This window comes from Juglans regia, chromosome 5 (genome assembly GCF_001411555.2).
Source record: "Juglans regia cultivar Chandler chromosome 5, Walnut 2.0, whole genome shotgun sequence".
Classification (NCBI taxonomy): Eukaryota; Viridiplantae; Streptophyta; class Magnoliopsida; order Fagales; family Juglandaceae; genus Juglans; species Juglans regia.
In genome coordinates, this window is record NC_049905.1 from 8,501,201 (window position 1) to 8,518,897 (window position 17,697).

At 34.4% G+C, this 17,697-nt stretch overlaps 2 protein-coding genes across 2 annotated transcripts; both read right to left on the minus strand.

Annotated features, from left to right (window-relative positions):
• Positions 1-497: 497 nt before the first annotated feature.
• LOC109002629 (protein yippee-like At4g27740) lies at positions 498-3,467 on the minus strand. The gene is made up of 6 exons (XM_018980469.2): positions 3,356-3,467; positions 3,082-3,257; positions 2,230-2,258; positions 1,078-1,186; positions 950-1,005; positions 498-862 (listed from the first exon to the last, which is right to left on the minus strand). The coding sequence occupies exons 2-6, from the start codon at positions 3,187-3,189 to the stop codon at positions 787-789; spliced, it is 378 nt and encodes a 125-aa protein (XP_018836014.1). The 5' UTR covers positions 3,190-3,257; positions 3,356-3,467; the 3' UTR covers positions 498-786.
• An 8,166-nt stretch (positions 3,468-11,633) lies between these two features.
• LOC109002626 (probable histone H2B.1) lies at positions 11,634-12,367 on the minus strand. Its single transcript, XM_018980464.2, has one exon. The coding sequence runs from the start codon at positions 12,288-12,290 to the stop codon at positions 11,841-11,843; it is 450 nt and encodes a 149-aa protein (XP_018836009.1). The 5' UTR covers positions 12,291-12,367; the 3' UTR covers positions 11,634-11,840.
• Between the last annotated feature and the right edge of the window lie 5,330 nt (positions 12,368-17,697).

Consider the following 17,697-nt stretch of genomic DNA (forward strand, 5'->3'; position numbering starts at 1 on the left):
AGCAGAGTGCAGGATTGTGCTAACCACAGACACTTTCTTCCATATACAGAGTGAGTCAGGTCCTTGGAAGCCACTGGAGATAAGGGCTGGAAGAACCAAACAAAGTTTACCTCAATTTACTGACGAGAAATGATATTATTGAGTGCATAAATACTACACAATTTCTTTGAAAAATATGAGCAAATACGAAATCTATTTGAAAAAAAAAAAAAAAAAACTTAATTTATTAATAATGGACCTCACTTTTTTTTAAAAATGATTACACGGCGTTTGCGCTCTCCACGACTGTATGTAGATTTACTCGATAAGTGAAAAGCTACTAGTCCACTTCGTTTGGCTCTAAACTCTTTTACAAGTAACCATGCATATTCTCATACATATATATTTTTCAGAAGATAAATTAAATTATTAAATTCATTTCTTTTTTCGTATAAGCTTAAGCATTTGAGACATTTGAGACAAATAATGATTTAAAATGATATCAGAGTAAAGGTACTAAGTTTCACCTCCATTTAATTAATATTTCACCTGGCATATGCTTACTAGTCTTGACCTGCATACTGTGTTAGAAAGATGCTAACATATGAAAAGGACAGACACCTCACCACTTAATATTCTACAACCACCCAATCTGTCACCATTTTTTACAGAACTAACGACACACAAAGTGAGAACAATCGACCAACTGCCATTCTTGACATCTCATCCAATTATGCAGAGTGCTGAGAGAATCAAACTTAAACACAAACTGAAAACCCGCGGTATTGACTGCACCTTCAATGAATTCTAGACAAAGGCTTCAGATTGTGGGATTGGGAGTTCATCAACTAGCACTTTTCCATTCCAAAACAGGAGCTTTTTCCTACTCACAAATTCTAGGATCAGACCTCAAATGTGTCTATGCCTCTTACAGAATACATAAATTGTCAGGGTGATGCTTAGAACTTACTGTTCCATTCGAATTGTTCCTTCCCTTATTTCCAGGGTGGGTTCTTCAACTTCGACCTGAACACAAAGAATCCAGTCAGAATATCATGAAATCGAAACAATCTCGAAAGAAAAATAATTGAGATTTACATATTTTCTTCCCAAAAGTATGTTGCATTTGATACAAAGGACATTTGCCACTGTTCTATCCTTCAAATCTCTCCAATAATGTACTGGATCATCAATCACCACGTTGACACTACATATCAAACAAGAAATTCATGACTATTAATTCGAAGGCCTACCATAGAAAAGGTGAGCCATCCTTCAGAAAGATTTGGCTTGGTAGTCAATGCCATTAGAGTCGAGTTTGAACGAGTCCTTGATCAAAAGAAGTTTGATCAAGAGTCCATCTTATTAGAGTTAGGTTTAGCTTTCAAATATAGGTAGAGAAGTTTTATAAATATGGATTTTGTTTACATCAATAGAAAATGCAAACCAAGACAAACAATTATAACATTTTTCAAGGTTCTTATTCTTTTTTCATTTTTTGCCAAGTAAAAAGGGTAAGTGGACGAGACCAGAGTTTGATAGAGGTAAGTCTCATCTCTATCTTGACTGACCATTGTAGCACCCTATATCTATAGAAAATGGTTTCTGTTCATGCTGTTAGAATACTCGCAATACGGTTTACAATAGTTTTTACAGTGTCATAATCATATTCAATATTTGGATTCCTGTTTGTTGCTATAAAAACGTCTGCGTGTCACCTTCTACAATATATTTTGGGTCAAGCTTCTGTCCCATGTCGATTTTGATATTGGAGGTTGTGTCAGGCTTCCTGCTTTTCTTACATATATTTGTGTTGAAAGTTGTATTGATCTTCCTTTAACCCCTGCTAATTTCCAGGATTTTGTTTTCCTCTAAAAAATAAGTTTTGCAGTTATTACATCTGTGGCTAAGATTTTAGGACAGCTTAAAGGATATTGTTTGCTACCGGCCTCACAGAATTGTGACACATTGACCTATTTCAATATCCTGAACTGAATAATTAACCACAGACCAAATATGCAACTTCCAATGCTTGTGCTGAATTAGAACTAAACCCTAGGATGGCAGCGATTCAATCTACATATAAGTCTTCTCAGCAAACAAGAATTAGTCATTAAATCAAAGAATGTATATAGACTGAAGGAGGCTCTCAGATTTCGTTCCAATGCATATATGTCAAGGTGAACAAACAGCAGTGTGGTGAACAAAATGCAAAGATTAATTGCATTGAATGAAGTTTGAATATCTTACACTTTTTCGAAGAAGATGTTCACAAGAGTCTGCAAAATAGAATGCGAACGACAGTAAGTCAAAAGAAGTCCTTGTCAAAATAGTGTAATAAACAAAGATACATGATCATAGTGAACAAGTCACAAACACACTGCTTGATGGAAGTGAAAAAAGAAATTTGCTACTTATCATCATTTCAAAATCCCTTGATGCTATTACTTTGATGTCACTTCAGGAGATGACAAAATAATAATAAAAGTTAAAAGGATGATAGATAGCATTTTCATTAAAATTATACCGATAACGATTGTGTTAATAATATTAAGTTCTTTCACAGTCCAGGACAAGAAATAACTGATACCAAAAGGTTTCACTAGTTCCATAACAAACAGTATTTTCTAGTTCTTTTCTTTCCCTTTTCTATAATTGAAAAAAAAAAATTAAACAAAATAATTCCACTGTTATCTATATCTTTTATTCTAAAAATGTGAGTATTAGTTTTTAAGTTAGATTTCAATTTTGATCAACTCTGAGAAATCGAAGTTAGATTACACATAGTCAGTATGTGCTTTAAAGTTAGATAACAAACTTGATAAGTTGCATTTCAAAACACTATTTCTAAATTATGCACAAAAAAGACCATCAATTTAAAAAAAAAAGGGAAAAAAGAAAGAAAGAAAGAATCCATCAATGGTACAAAGTCTCATTTCCAAAGACCTTTCTTTGAATGTATATCACTATGAAAGAAAACCCTGAAGAAATAAGAACTGTAACAGACTTTCTCAGAAGTTCAGAGACATTGCATGAGACAGATACGAAAAAGTGGCCAACAAATCAACACAAACACAAGAGGGAGAGAAGAGATTTTTTTACACTAGAAAGAAAATCTTGGGCCGATGCAATGTGCGTTTGGCATGAACGGCACAAGTAGAACCTCTTATCAGGAGTTTGATCGTATTCAATGAGATAGAGCCTCCCCATCTGGAACCTGTTTGCTCAAAGAGCTCTGAAACTGCAAGTTTTCTGAGTACTTAAAGAAAATGCTGCAGCTGCAAACAAAGAAACAAGGTCATATTTCTCTGCAAATATTGAAGCCAGAAATAGAGGTAAGAAAGAATTCAAGATTGTGATTGAGTACTATACTTACCAGTCTATGTTGTTCAGAAGTGTTCACCCAATTGCAACCTTCCAACTCTCGTACTTGCAGAATTGGACAAAGGCCAACGCACAACTTCCACACTAAGAAAACAGGGTAAAAGTTCTAGACTGTAAATGATCAGGAAAGTATGCTTTTTATTTTTTTATTTTTCGAAATCATATTTGCAATCACTGAATACGCAAGTATCGTATAATTTTTTTTGAAAAAAATAAGTAAATATAATATCTATATAAAAAAAATAGTAAATCTTATTCTTTTTTAAAATAATTATATAGTATTATACACTCTACGACTGTATGTAACATTATTCTATTTTTCCTATGTCCATACAGAATGGAGCAAGTTGTCCTAGAAATGGGAAGACTTATATAAGGATATTTGGAAATAATTTTCATATCATTTAATCTCATTTCATTATCAAATATTATTCAAACACAAATACTTTCAAACTAATCATTACAACATTTTCAATCTAATTATTTCAACTTTATCAAATTTTCAAACAAAAAAAATCCAAAATTTTCAAATTCCAAAATACTCATTTTATTCTCAAATATTATTCAAACACAAATACTTTCAAACTAATTATTACAACATTTTCAAACTAATTATTTCAACTTTATTAAATTTTCAAACAAAAGAAATCCAAAATTTTCAAATTCCAAAATAAAAATACTATTTTAATAATATTTTAACTTTCTAATATTTTTTATTATTTAACTTTTTCTCTCATTTTCTAAAATCTAATAAATATTTAACTCAAAACTATCTTACTACTATTTACAAATCATCTTAATACTATTTATAAAATTATCATCTCATCTCATTCCTCAACCATTCATAGTTGGGATAAAACAGACCGGTCTAGCTCATTGGGAGTCTATCACCAAGAACAAATGAGGTAAATTGACTCCCTCACGTAAAAGGAAAAAACATCATAAGGAAGAATGACTCAATTGTTCTAAAAAATTTAAGACCTCTATCCCTTACCAAAAACCACCCACCAGTTTCATTAAAGACCAAGTTTAACATTCCTGGCAATTTCTTCTTCTCGAGAACATTGTTTCAAACACCAACACCTCAAGCAAATAGGATTTACTAATCAGAAATTATCAATTGGGAAAAAACATCATTCAAGTCACAAAATTCACGCTAAAACTGAACAGAACACTAAAATGTTGGGGAAAGAGCTATTCGATCTCATTTATACCGTATACAAACCGGATTGAGCAGATGCAACTTCATCATATCCAAAACAGTGTAAGTCTTATGGTATGGTTTAAGAGAAGGCAAAGGAAAGCAAAATTAAAGAACATTCACTAGCCACAACCCAGATTCAAATCTGTACAAAGCATTCTGGTATGAGAGTTTCACACCAACTGGAAAGCCACCCACCACCAATGAAAACCTTGACTTCACGTATACTTTCTTTAGATTACTGGAGAATCAAACTTCATTACCAAACCAGAATAAGAGCGGGGGGAAATAGAAGGAGAGAAAGAAAAAAGAAACAGAGGAGAAGAACCCATGCAGTAACTGCATGTTCAATGACTTGTAGATGAAGTCTTCATACAATGTTCTTGTAATCTGTGTAATCTGCCCATTCAAATGTCATTGGGTGGTTACAGCTTCTCTTCATCCACTAGCTGATATCCATTCCAATGCAGGAGCTTGTCCCTGCTCAAAAATTCTTGGATCAGACCCCCAAATATATTAATGCCTTCTATAGACCCCCAAATGTTCATATCATTCGGAGAACTTACATATCAAGCACAATTCTTGCTTCTCTCATATCCGTGGTGGGCTCATCAACCTGAACCTGAAAATAAAGAATTGGTTAGGAGCATAGTCACATCAAGAAATCAAAAGAATAACAAAATAAAATAAATATTAATTTACATATTTCCAGCCCAATTCCGCATTGCATTTCGTACAAAAGACATCTGTCGTTGTGCAATTCAGAGACCTATCGTGATGTACTGGGCCCGTCAATCAGCATGTTGACACTACATCTCAAATATACGTCGTAAATTTGACATTAATACAAATAAGATAAAATTTTATGAAGCTATGCCGTTGTTTGTAATTCAAGGTATAAAAGGTGTAAAATGCAGGATATGCCCTTCCTACTGGCCTAGCATCTATTAATTTTTGGAGAAAGTTGTAGCTTGTCCTTGCACACCCTTGCCAGTTTTCAAAAACTTTTTCGCTCTAAAATGAAGTGTTGCAGTTGTTACCAATGAATCCAAGATTTTAGCACAGCTTAGAGGACATTGTCTGCATTCAATTTCACAGGATTGTGTCATACATAGACCTATTTCAATACCCCTAAACTTAATAATTAATCTTGGACAAAACAAAACTCCAGAGATGACAGGGTCAAGACCAACATTTTCAACATGTAGCAAGATTCTTAACCTTGTTGCTCTCGTGATGCAAAAATATAGTTCTTCTACAAAAACTAATGCTATATATTATAGCTAAGGTTGTAAATTGACTGAAGAAGATTTGTTGTTTTTTTATAGGTAGATTTGTTGAAGCTATTAACACTGTATCTTAGATTTTAGGACAGCTTTATTTGCATCTGGTAAGATTTTTTGAGCTTTTGCGTTTGTAACAGAAAATATAATTCTTCCAAACGAATGACAAATCTTAATTAAAGCAAATATAGACAGCAGAAGACTAGTTGTATATTAAAGCATGTGCAAAGATGAATGAACAGCACAGTGGTGATCGAAATACATAGATTAATTGCATTGAACGATTTATGAATATCTTACACTTTTTCAAAGACGCCAAATTTTGTCATAATAGTCTGCAAAATTCACAGCAAACATGGGTAAGAAAAAAGGATCTGCTTTTCAAAACATGGTTTTTTTAAATAAGCAATAATTCATGCGTGGTGAGGAAAACAAGAAACAGGATTATAGCAAACAAATCAAAAAGAGGCAAACTACTCGTGGGCTAGAAAATAATAATTATTACATTATAACCCAATAACAGGATTATCTCTCTTGGTAATTTCAGAACAAATTTATTTTCTAGTTTTTTCAGTCTTCTGGATGTTAAATACCATTGGATGGGTTACTTTTTATCACCAGAGTTCCCCTGACATTAGCACCATTTTCGAGTCAATTTAATCTCAAATAATTTTGATCTTTTACATGCTATCCACTCCAAAAATTATCCAAATGTCAAATTCTCACTATGGATTTTCCAAGTTGAACATTGTCACTGATTTTTTTTTTTGCTGTGCTATTAACAACAAATTACGTGCATATCCCCTGTTGTTTTTCTTTATCATAATTTCATCTATGATAGACTTCTTTCTCAGAGGAAGATCAAAACACAAAGTGTGTTCACCTCGTATTCTAAGAATGCTAGAAAAGTCGAGGATCAAAAAAACTAGAAAAGTAATTTATACCTTTTCTATACACAAACAAAAGAAAAGAGAACCATACTCCTTTACAAATATATAGTATTCTAGAGAAACACTATCAAGGAAGTTATTAATGAGCAGAACAGAAGGGTCACAGGAGATCTAGAGATTGAAAGAGCATTCAGCCTCTATTTTGGAAATCTGTTTTGTTCTACTAACCCATCCAGTGACGAGATAGAAGAATGTTTGAGATGCATAGAGCCAAAGGTGACAAAGGAGATGAATGAAATGCTGTCCAAAAGGTTCACTAGTATGGAGATTGAGGAGGCTTCGAAACAAATGTCCCCTTTGAAGTCACCTGGTCCTGGAAGAATAATTTCTTATCCCAGGCTGGCAAAGAAGTTCTGATCAAGGCTGTGCTCCAAGCCATACCTTCTAATGCCATGAGTGTGTTCAAGCTGCCGCTCAAACTCTGCAGTGAGATTAATACTTTGTTTTCCAAATTCTGGTGGGGGAAGCAACAGATGGAAGGGGGGATTCAATGGAGGAAATGGGAAAAGATGGTTGGGCAAAAAGAGAAGGGAGGCTTAGGCTTTAGGGACTTGAGCAGTTTTAATCTAGCTCTATTAGCAAAACAAGGATGGAGGCTCCTACAGTTCCATAACTCCCTGGCATCAGTAGTGTTTCGAGAGAAGTATCTAAAAAATGCTAATTTTCTAAATGTCAGGGTTGGAGAAGTATATGAAGTGCAAGAGACCTTATTAAGGAGGGTTGGAGATGGAAAGAAAATCAAAATTTGGGGTGATAAATGGTTGAACTCCACTCTTTCACTCTCAATTCAGCCACCAAATACAGTGCTCATGAAAGATTCAAAAGCAGCTGAACTGCTGTTAGAAGACAGAAAAGAATGGAATGAAGATTTGATTAATGTTGTTCCTATTGGGTGGAATGAGAGAGGAGAAGAAATTCCATTTGGTTAGATGGGAGACTGTATGCGCTCCAGATGTGAATGGGGGGTTGAGTGTTTGTAATTTGAGAATTTTCAATAAAACTTTATTGGGAAAATGGCTATGGAGATATCATCTGGAGGGGGGTCATTGTGGAGGGATACTATTGATGCTAGATATGGGGTAGATTGGGGTGGGTGGTGCTCTAAGGAAGTAAACGGGAACTATGGGGTGGGTTTATGGAAGTATATAAGGAAGGGGTGGCCATGTTTTGTAAATCAAGTTTGCTTTGTAGTTGGTGAGGGCAGTTGTATCAGATTTTAGAGGGATGTGTGGTGTGGAGTCCAGGCTTTGGAAAGGGTTTTTCCGACCTTATACTGTATTGCAGCTGATAGGGAAGCTTCAGTGGCTGATGTAAAAAGGGATCTACATGATTGGGAATTATCTATTGTTTCAGAATTTTTCAGCTTATTATATTCCACGGAGATCCCAGTGACATAGCGAGATAGTTTGAAATGGAGGTCTAATAACCATAAGTTATGTACAGTCAAGGTGTATTATAGCATCTTGACAACACAACTTGAGATTACTCCGTTCCCTTGGAAGAATATTTGGAGGGCTCGTGTGCCCCTTAGAGTAGCTTTCTTCGTTTGGAGTGCAGCTCTTGGGAAGATACTGACCACGAATAACTTGAGGGAGAGAGGATGTGTAGTATTGGACTGGTGCTATTTGTGTAAGAAGAATGGAGAATCTGTGGACCATCTATTACTACATTGTGAGGTAACAAGGGTGTTGTGGGATGAAATCTTTCTGAGGGTTGATATTGCCTGAGTTATGCCTATGTGGGTGGTGGATTTGTTGGGATGTTGGTCAAAGCTGCAAGGTTGCAATCAAGTGGTATCAGTGTGGAAGATGATTCTGTTGTGTATTATGTGGGTATTTGGACGGAAAGGAATGTCCGTTGTTTTGAAGATAAGGAACGCACAAGTACTAAGTTGAAGAATTTTTTTCTCCACACTCTAATGTGTTGGTTTTCCAATATTGTATTAAATGGGGACAAGGATTTATCGCCTTTAGAATGTCTTTAGGAGTTCCTTTGTATACGTCCCGTGTACAAGGATTACGTTTATTTCATTCATATATATAATATCTCTCTTTTTTACTGATCAAAAAAAGAAAGAAAATCAAAATTTGGGGTGATAAATGGTTGAACTCCACTCTTTCACTCTCAATGCAGCCACCAAATACAATGCTCATGAAAGATTCAAAAGTAGTTGAACTGCTGTTAGAAGACAGAAAAGAATGGAATGAAGATTTGATTAATGCTGTTTTTGAGAAAGAGGAAGCAGAGCAGGTCCTGAGCATTCCACTTGGCAGAGGTTGGACAGAGGACAAGGCAACATGGGGGCCTTCAAAGAAAGGGGTTTTTACTGTCAGAAGTGCATATTTCTTGCAACTTGAAATGAAAAGAAGGTGCAAAGGAGAATACTCTATGGAGAAACAGGTGGACAGCAGGTGGAAGTGTATTTGGAATCTAGAAGTACCAAATATGGTTAAGATTTTCCTATGGAAGGCAGCAAACTAGTTATTACCTACTAAGAGGAATCTGTTTCTTAGAAAGATTGTCAAGAATCCTTTATGTCCAATCTGTTTTAGATATGAAGAATCGGTTATACATGCACTTTGGGAATGTCCAGCAGCAAATGATGTATGGGCAAATGGCTTGAGTGGTGTAACAAGTGGAAGAGGGAGGGTGGTGATTTTCTGATGTAACGGGGAAAGATGATGGAAGTTTTCGAGAAAGCTAAGTTAGAGGAGGCCACTGTTATCCTTAGGAAATTCTGGCTGAGAAGAAACACCTTTGTTTTTTATAATTGACTCACATGCCCAAGAAGACTGTTATCCACAGCTATTAAGACACTGGAGGAGTTAAAGAAAGAGAATATAAGGATATTACTGAAGATCAGCAAGCTGTAGTGCCTTTTACTAAGTCTAAATGGGTTTGACCTACAGTAGACTTTGTGAAGGTTAATTGGGATGCATCCTTGAATTTGAAGAAGAGGAGAATGGGGATGGGGATAATCATTAGAAATGAAGATGGAAAGGCACTGCTTGCTGTGTGTGATAGTATAAGGAATGTGCAGACACCGGAAGTTGCATAAAGCATAGCTCTGTGGAAGGCAATGCAGATTTGCAATGAACTCAATATACATAAAGTTATCTTTGAAGGGGATGCGAAGGCAGTCATCATGGCTGTGAAAAGTGAAGAAGAAATTTTGTCTCTTGTTGGTCCGTTGATTGATGATATTAGAAACGTTTTTAAGCATAGGAAGGACTGGTTTTTACAGTTTGATTATAGGGAAAAAAAATTTGTTGCTCACAATTTGGCTAAGGCTGCTTTTCACTTAGTTCAGGAAAAAGTTTGGATAGAAGAAGTTCCAGACTTCTTAGTTAATAGTTTGGAATTTGATAGAAGATGTATACATGAAACACAATTATAATAACTGAGGTTTCTTTAAAAATAAAATATATATATATATATATATAGTATTCTAAGAATGCAAGTATTTGGTTTTCAAAGTTCAATGAACTCCTAGAAACCGAAGTTAGATTACAGATATTCAGGATTGGTTTTCAAGGCTAGATTACAATTTGACCAACTCGTTGAAAAGTAGATCAAGATAACACAAACTACGTCCAGTATAAAGACGCCAGATTGGCATCCTCAAACGCTGGTTCGAAACTATGAGGCATTTCCAAAACGCAAGTCATATCTTGGAAGCATGTCCCGAAGAATAAAATTCACAGAAAGAATCCCAACAAGGGTTTAAATCTAATTTCCAATAACCTTTCTTGGTACGCATAACACTATCCAAGAAACCCTGAGGCCTGAAGAATTAGGAAAGATAACAATGCCTATATTGTCAACCAAAAAGCAGGTCATAAAGAATCCCAACGAGAGAGAGAGAGAGAGAGAGAGGGAGATAGGTTACCTTACAAAGAACATCTTGGGCCACTGCAAGGTGGGTTTGGCATAAACGGCACACGTAGAACATCTTGCCAGGAATCTGATCGTATTCAATGAGAAAGGGCCTCCCCATTTGAAATTTTTCTGTTCAAAGAGCTCTGGAACTTCAAGTGGTATGAAAAGTACATGAAAATATTGCAGCGGCACTAAACATGAAGAGCGGGGATGTGAGGAACCAGAAAGATAGCCAAGAAAGAATTCAAGAGGTTGGGTAAGAAACATACCAGTCGACGTAGTTCGGCCGCGGGTTTAGAGAGGTTATGGGTTGAGTTGTGAGTTGGGAAGAAAATATATAGCAGTGTTTATCAATCGTTTAACAGAGTTCACAGCTGATTTTTAAACCAATCCCATATAATAAGGTCTAAGGATTCAGAAATTAGTAAATGACTCTGCACCCCGTGATTGTGCATGAACCCCAAGCAATCAACAAATAATTGAAAAATAAAAAGGAATCCCAAAATCTTTGTTTTTTAATTATTGATAAGAGGTTTAGAAATTAGAATGAAGGAAAATATAAAAATATAATTTACACACGAAGTTCTCGTTCTTCCACTTCCTCGAATATTACATAATTTTCGAACTTAGTTTTCTTAACAAACAAATGAAATTCAGAAACTCAAAACAAACCCAAAAACAGCTTTGAATCATTACACAGTTGCTTTTATGAGCCAAGAACTTCAATGACAGCAGATTACCCACAAAGCCACCAAATTGCCATCTCAGAAAAGATGTACAATTTCTACTTTACAAGAACACCTAAACAGAATGGTGGTCTATGGACTGCGACGATTGGGATTTACGTTGTTAATACTCAAAACCAAAAGCGATGGTTTTCAAATCACATAATCGATAAGAACTCAGAATTTATCAATTGGGGGTAAAATCATTCAAATCACTGCATTGGTCCTGAAATGGAAGGAAAAACTTATGCGTGGAGCCAAAAAGCTATTGAATTCATTTCTGCCTTACAGATAAACGGGATCGAGTAGATCCAACTTCTGCACAAAAAACCAAAACAAAAGAAGACAAAAGATACAGCAATTAAATTAATTAATCTACGAACCCTAACCCTAAACACAAACAACCAGCAAGTCCATCATCAACCAACACCACCTACGTCTAAGAGCTAGTAAACTTGGTGACCGCCTTGGTCCCCTCAGAAACGGCGTGCTTGGCGAGTTCACCAGGCAGCACGAGACGCACCGCCGTCTGGATCTCCCGAGAGGTGATGGTGGGCTTCTTGTTGTACCTCGCAAGCCGAGAAGACTCTTGGGCGAGCTTCTCAAAGATATCATTAATGAAGCTGTTCATGATCCCCATGGCCTTGCTGGAGATCCCAATATCAGGGTGGACCTGTTTTAGCACCTTAAAGATGTAGATCTTGTAGGTCTCAACACTCTTCTTGGTCCGCTTCTTCTTCTTGTCCGAGGCGCCGGCTCCTCCTTCCTTCGGGAGCTTCTTTCCGGCCTTGGGCTTCTTCTCGGCTGGAGCCTTCTCCGCAACCGTCGATTTCTTCTCCTCGGCGGGCTTCTTCTCGGCGGGTTTCTTCTCTGCTGCTTTGGGAGCCATAATGATTTAACGGGAAATGAGATGATAAACGTAGAAGAAAAGAAATCAGGGGAAGCTCTCACGATTGAGGTTGTGTGTAAATTAAATGGTCCATGAATGAGAGTTTATATAGAGAGGATAAGTGGATTTTATTGGATAAGATTGGTTCTCACGGATCGATGATTTGGCATCTGTTTGGGCCGTTGAATAGAAATTCTTTAAGGAACGATTGACTTGACGGCCGAGAATCGTTGAAACTTGCGGAGCTCGAATTTGGTGACGTGGCTCAGTTGCGGATCAGCGAGCTGGCAATTGTTTTGGCCGTAAATGGCTATCGAGCGGACTCACAAATCAACGATCAATATTCTTTTAGCTTTGCGAAAATTTTCAGATTCGTTTCGTGTTTCGCTCGCGCGGCAACCTTGAAAAATGACTCGGGGAAGCGCCTTCTTAAATTGTTTTCGTTCTTTGTTTTTCTACTCATTTCGCACTCAAATTAGCCATTTGAGAGCATTATTATTGGATTAGTTAAAAATTAAATTTAATGAGAATTGAACTATTAAGTCAGTAAATTATTCATATTGAATTAGTTATATTCCAAATATAGCTACAATAATATCAAAATTAATTTTTAAATTTGGAATACACTATTCATTCATCAAATTTCTTTTATATTATTTATTTCTCTCCTTTTAATATCAATTATGTATCTCTCTATTTTAAATGATAATTAAAAAAATATAATTAGAATATAATTACTAATTAATATATAATATTATGAATAGTAAAATATGATAAAATAAAATAAATTCATAATTAAAAAAATTAAAAAATTTTCAAAATTATTAATTACTCATTACTATATAATGAATAAATGGATAATCTAATTTAGAAATTTGATGTGAATAGTCAAAGTTAAATTCATCTTATATTATTTTATTGTCATATAATAAAAAAATGACTATTCCAATGTAGAAACTTATGTAAATGTAATAGCTAAATACTAAATTCATCTTGCATTCATAAAAAATGTACTTTAACTTTAGCTAATCTAATGAAAGTGCTCTGAGTTATCGAACAGAAATTTAAGGCTGACTTATAGAGTTAGATGAGATGAAAATTTTGTAAGTAGTAGTGAGATAATTTAAATTGAGTATTTTTTGAGTTTTAAGAAATGAGAAAGAAAAATTGAATAAAAAATATTATAAAGTTAAAATATTATTAGAAAATAGTTTTATAATATTATTTTGTTTGGAGATTTTATAAAGTTAGAATTATTTTTTATTTTTTATTTAAAAATTTGAAAAATTTGCAATGATTATTTTGAAACTTAGGATTGTTTGAGGTTGCATCAAAGTCATAAAAAGTTCTTAAATAATCTTAAAAACTCTTTAATAAACAAATTAAGTTGTTTGGATGTTATATATTAAAAATTTTATTTAAACATTAATTTTAAATAAGTTAATTTTGATATTTTTCTACAAACATATTTTTACAATTCAAATTTTAAAAAAATTGTGAACGGCAAAAATACTCATAACTTTAAGGTAATTATAATTTTCAAACTTTTAAATATATAGTCATAATTTTAAAAGAAATAAAAAAAAACTTAATAATCGTTATTTCTATCTGAGAAATCACTTTTTTAAGAATTTTAAAAAGGTCAAAAATCCATTTTTTAAAAATACACCAAATTGAATTTTTTATTGAGAAGAAGAAGTTCCTGCAAATAATGTTACATTTAAAAAATATATATACCGTAACTAACTTTAAAAGCATTTTAAGTACATATTTACCAAAGAGTCGCTAACTTTTTTTATAGGACTACAATTAAAAACGCTATTATGAAATCCGAAACAAGCACTAAACTAAAAAATTATGCAAATTTTGCATATAGAGCACTCCTAATGGCTCTTATAAAATATACATTTCTTTAAAATATAAAAAAATATGGTTAAAGTCTCTTTCATTAAATCATTTATTCTATTTCTATTTTATATTCAACTGTGTAAATCTTCTACATGTAAAGGTTACTGCTCATTATTTTAAATAATTTTTTTATTATTTTTCTCTCATTTCATCTTCTTTTATTTTTATCTTATTTTCATTTTAACCTTTTTATCACTTTTGCATAGGCCACACTCTCTTATTTCTCATTTACTCTCTAGCACTCCGTTTATAGTCTCTTCGACTTTTATGCATGCAAAAGTTTTGATATTGTTAATAATAAAGACATGTATTTTTTTATCATTTTACTATTTTTTAAAATAATTTAAAATATTACATTATCATAAAGAAATATTATAAATGTCAAAATATATGATGTATAGAGAAATATTTGAAATATATGATGCGTAGATAATATAATATTTGAAATAAATAAAAAATATTAAAAAGTATAATATTTAAATGATATAAAGAAAAAATAAATAAGCTGATGTATGACGTGTTGTAAAGCTAGTATGTAAAATTAAAAAAAAAAGTGAGTTTTGAATCATTTTACACCTTCAAAATGATTTCAGGTATGTCTTTGGAAGAACATCTTGATGAGTTCAACAAAATCATCTTGGATCTTACAAATATAGACATAAGTATAGATGATGAGGATCAAACTATTCTGTTATTGAGTTCTTTAGATTTTTCTTATGCAAACCTCAAAGAAACCATGATGTATGGTTGAGAGAGTCTGTCATTTGAAGAAGTACAATATGTTTTGCACTCAAGAGAGCTGCAAAATAAAACTGAGGTAAAAACAAAACTGGAGAAGGTTTGAATATAAGGGGTAGGTTTGAAAAACCAAGTCACAAGAGAAAGAACAACAAAACAAGATCAAAATCTAAAGGAAAGCAACTAAAGTGTTTCATTTGTCACAAGGAGAAGCATTTTAAAAGAGACTATCTTGAAAGGAAACAACAAATCCAAGGATGAGGGCAAGTCAGCTGTTGTTTTAGATGGTTATGACAGTGCAGAAGTTTTAAAGGTCTCAGAAGTAGATTATGGAAATGAATGGATCCTAGACTTAGGGTGCTCATTTCACATGTGCCCCTCTAGGTCCTAGTTTGAGACTTTTAGAGTTTTGGATGGAGGTCAGGTGATTCTAGGAAATAACAAATCTTGTAAAATTCTAGGAATTGGGTCAGTGAGATTGAAACTGCATGATGGTATGAAAATAGTGCTTAGATAAGTAAGATACATACCTGAGTTAAATAGGAACTTAATCTCTTTAGGAATGCTTGACCAATCTTGTTGCACCTTTAAATCAGAATCTGGTACACTAAAGGTTTCGAGGGGAGCTCTTGTAGTGATGAAGGGGGTAATTAAGAATAGACTCTACACACTAATAGGCAAGACAATAAGTGGTGAAGAATTCCCAGTCTAACACAGAATGGGAGACAAGGTTCTCTTATGGCATAGAAGGTTGGGTCATGTCAGTCAACAGGGTCTACAAGAACTTGAAAAGCAAGGTTTATTGGGGGAAGGAAAACTTGGGAAGTCTAATAGAGTCAATTTCAAAACAGCAACACACCTAACAAAGCAGACTTTGGACTACATTCACTCAAATTTATGGGGTCCAGCAAAGGTAAACTCTATGGAAGTGCCAAGTATTTTCTGACTATTATTGATGACTACTCAAGGAATGTATGGTTATATACTCTGAAAAATAAAATTGACACATTTGCTAAGTTCAAAGACTAGAAAACACTAGTTGAGAATTAGGTTGGCAGGAAGGTTAAGAAGTTGAGAACTGATAATGGGTTAGAATATCTATAAAATGACTTTAAGGAATTATGTAAAAGGGAGGGGGTGGCTAGGCACAAAACAGTGAGGGAAACCCCTCGACAAAATGGCTTGGCTGAGAGGATGAATAGAATCATTTTGGAAAAAGTTAGGTGCATGCTATCAACATCTGGGTTGCTTAAAACTTTATGGGTTGAGGCAGCTGTTACAGCAGTATACCTCATCAATAGATGTTCATCCTCAACCTTATGTTTCAAAACCCCACAAGAGATGTGGTCTGGAAAACCATATGGATATGCCCACTTAAAAGTATTTGGATGTGTTGATATGCACACTCCAAAACTGACAAGTTGGAACCATGTGCACTCAAGTGCATCTTTGTGGGATATCTAGAGGGTGTTAAAGGCTATAAATTGTGGATTAATGAACCTGGAGGGCAGAAATGTATAATTAATAGAGATGTAACATTCAACGAGAAGCAAATGGCTGGAAAGAAAGAAAATTCAGAATGTCAAGAGGAGTTACCTACCACTGCTGATATGCATCTTGAGGTGGAGCAATCAATGAACTCACCTTGTAATCATGAAACTTGGGTTAGAAAAAATGAGGACTCAAGTTCAGAGGTTTGAAATCGAGGTGGATAGAATACTTATCAACTAGCTCGAGACAGAGAAATGAGAGTTATAAGAACCCCACAGAGGTATGGACAGGCTGAATTAACTACTTTTGCTCTTATTGTTGCTGAGCAGGAAACTGAAATGGAACGTGGATCCTTTAAGGAAGCCATGGCTAGCAAAGAGGCAGACATATGTATGTTTGCAATGCAAGAAGAAATGGAGTCTCTAAATAAAAATAAAACATGATAAATGGTTCCAAAACTCAACTCAATAGGGCATACCAAGGGTTGAACTACCTAGGCACAAAGCTAGGTTAGTAGCTAAAGGATTTACACAAAGAGAATGAGTGGATTACAATGAAATCTTCTCCCCTGTAGTTAAACATAGCTCAATAAGATTGTTACTCTCTTTTGTGGCTTACCAAGACATGCATTTGGAACAACTAGATGTTAAGACAGCCTTCTTGCATAGTGAACTTGAAGAAGTCATATACATGCAACCACCTTAAGGCTTCACTATAGAAACCACAAGGAATCAAGTGTGCTTGCTAAAGTTATCACTTTATGGAGCTAAACATTCCACGAGATAGTGGTATAAAAGGTTTGATTCCTACATGATTAAAAATGGTTCAAACATAAGCAGCTATGACAATTGTGTATATTACAAGCCACATGAAGGAAATCCAATATATCTAGTACTATATGTGGATGGCATGCTCATTGCTTGTAAGGATAAAAACAAAATTGATGAAGTCAAGAACATACTGAAATCAGAATTCGAGATGAATGATATGGCCCCAACAAAGAGGGTTTTGGGAATGGAGAGAGTAAGGAAAAGGGAGAAAAGGCTTATCTACCTATCTCGAAAATCATACATTTCAAAAGTTATCAACAGGTTTGAAATGGATCAACTAAAAACAATCAACACTCATATTGGACAACATGCTAAACTGTCAGTTACTCAAATGTCAGAAACAGATGAGGACAGAGAATTTATGAAGAAAGTTCATTATGCTAGCATGGTGGGAAGCATCATGTATGCCATGGTATGCACTAGGCCTGATCTAACTTATG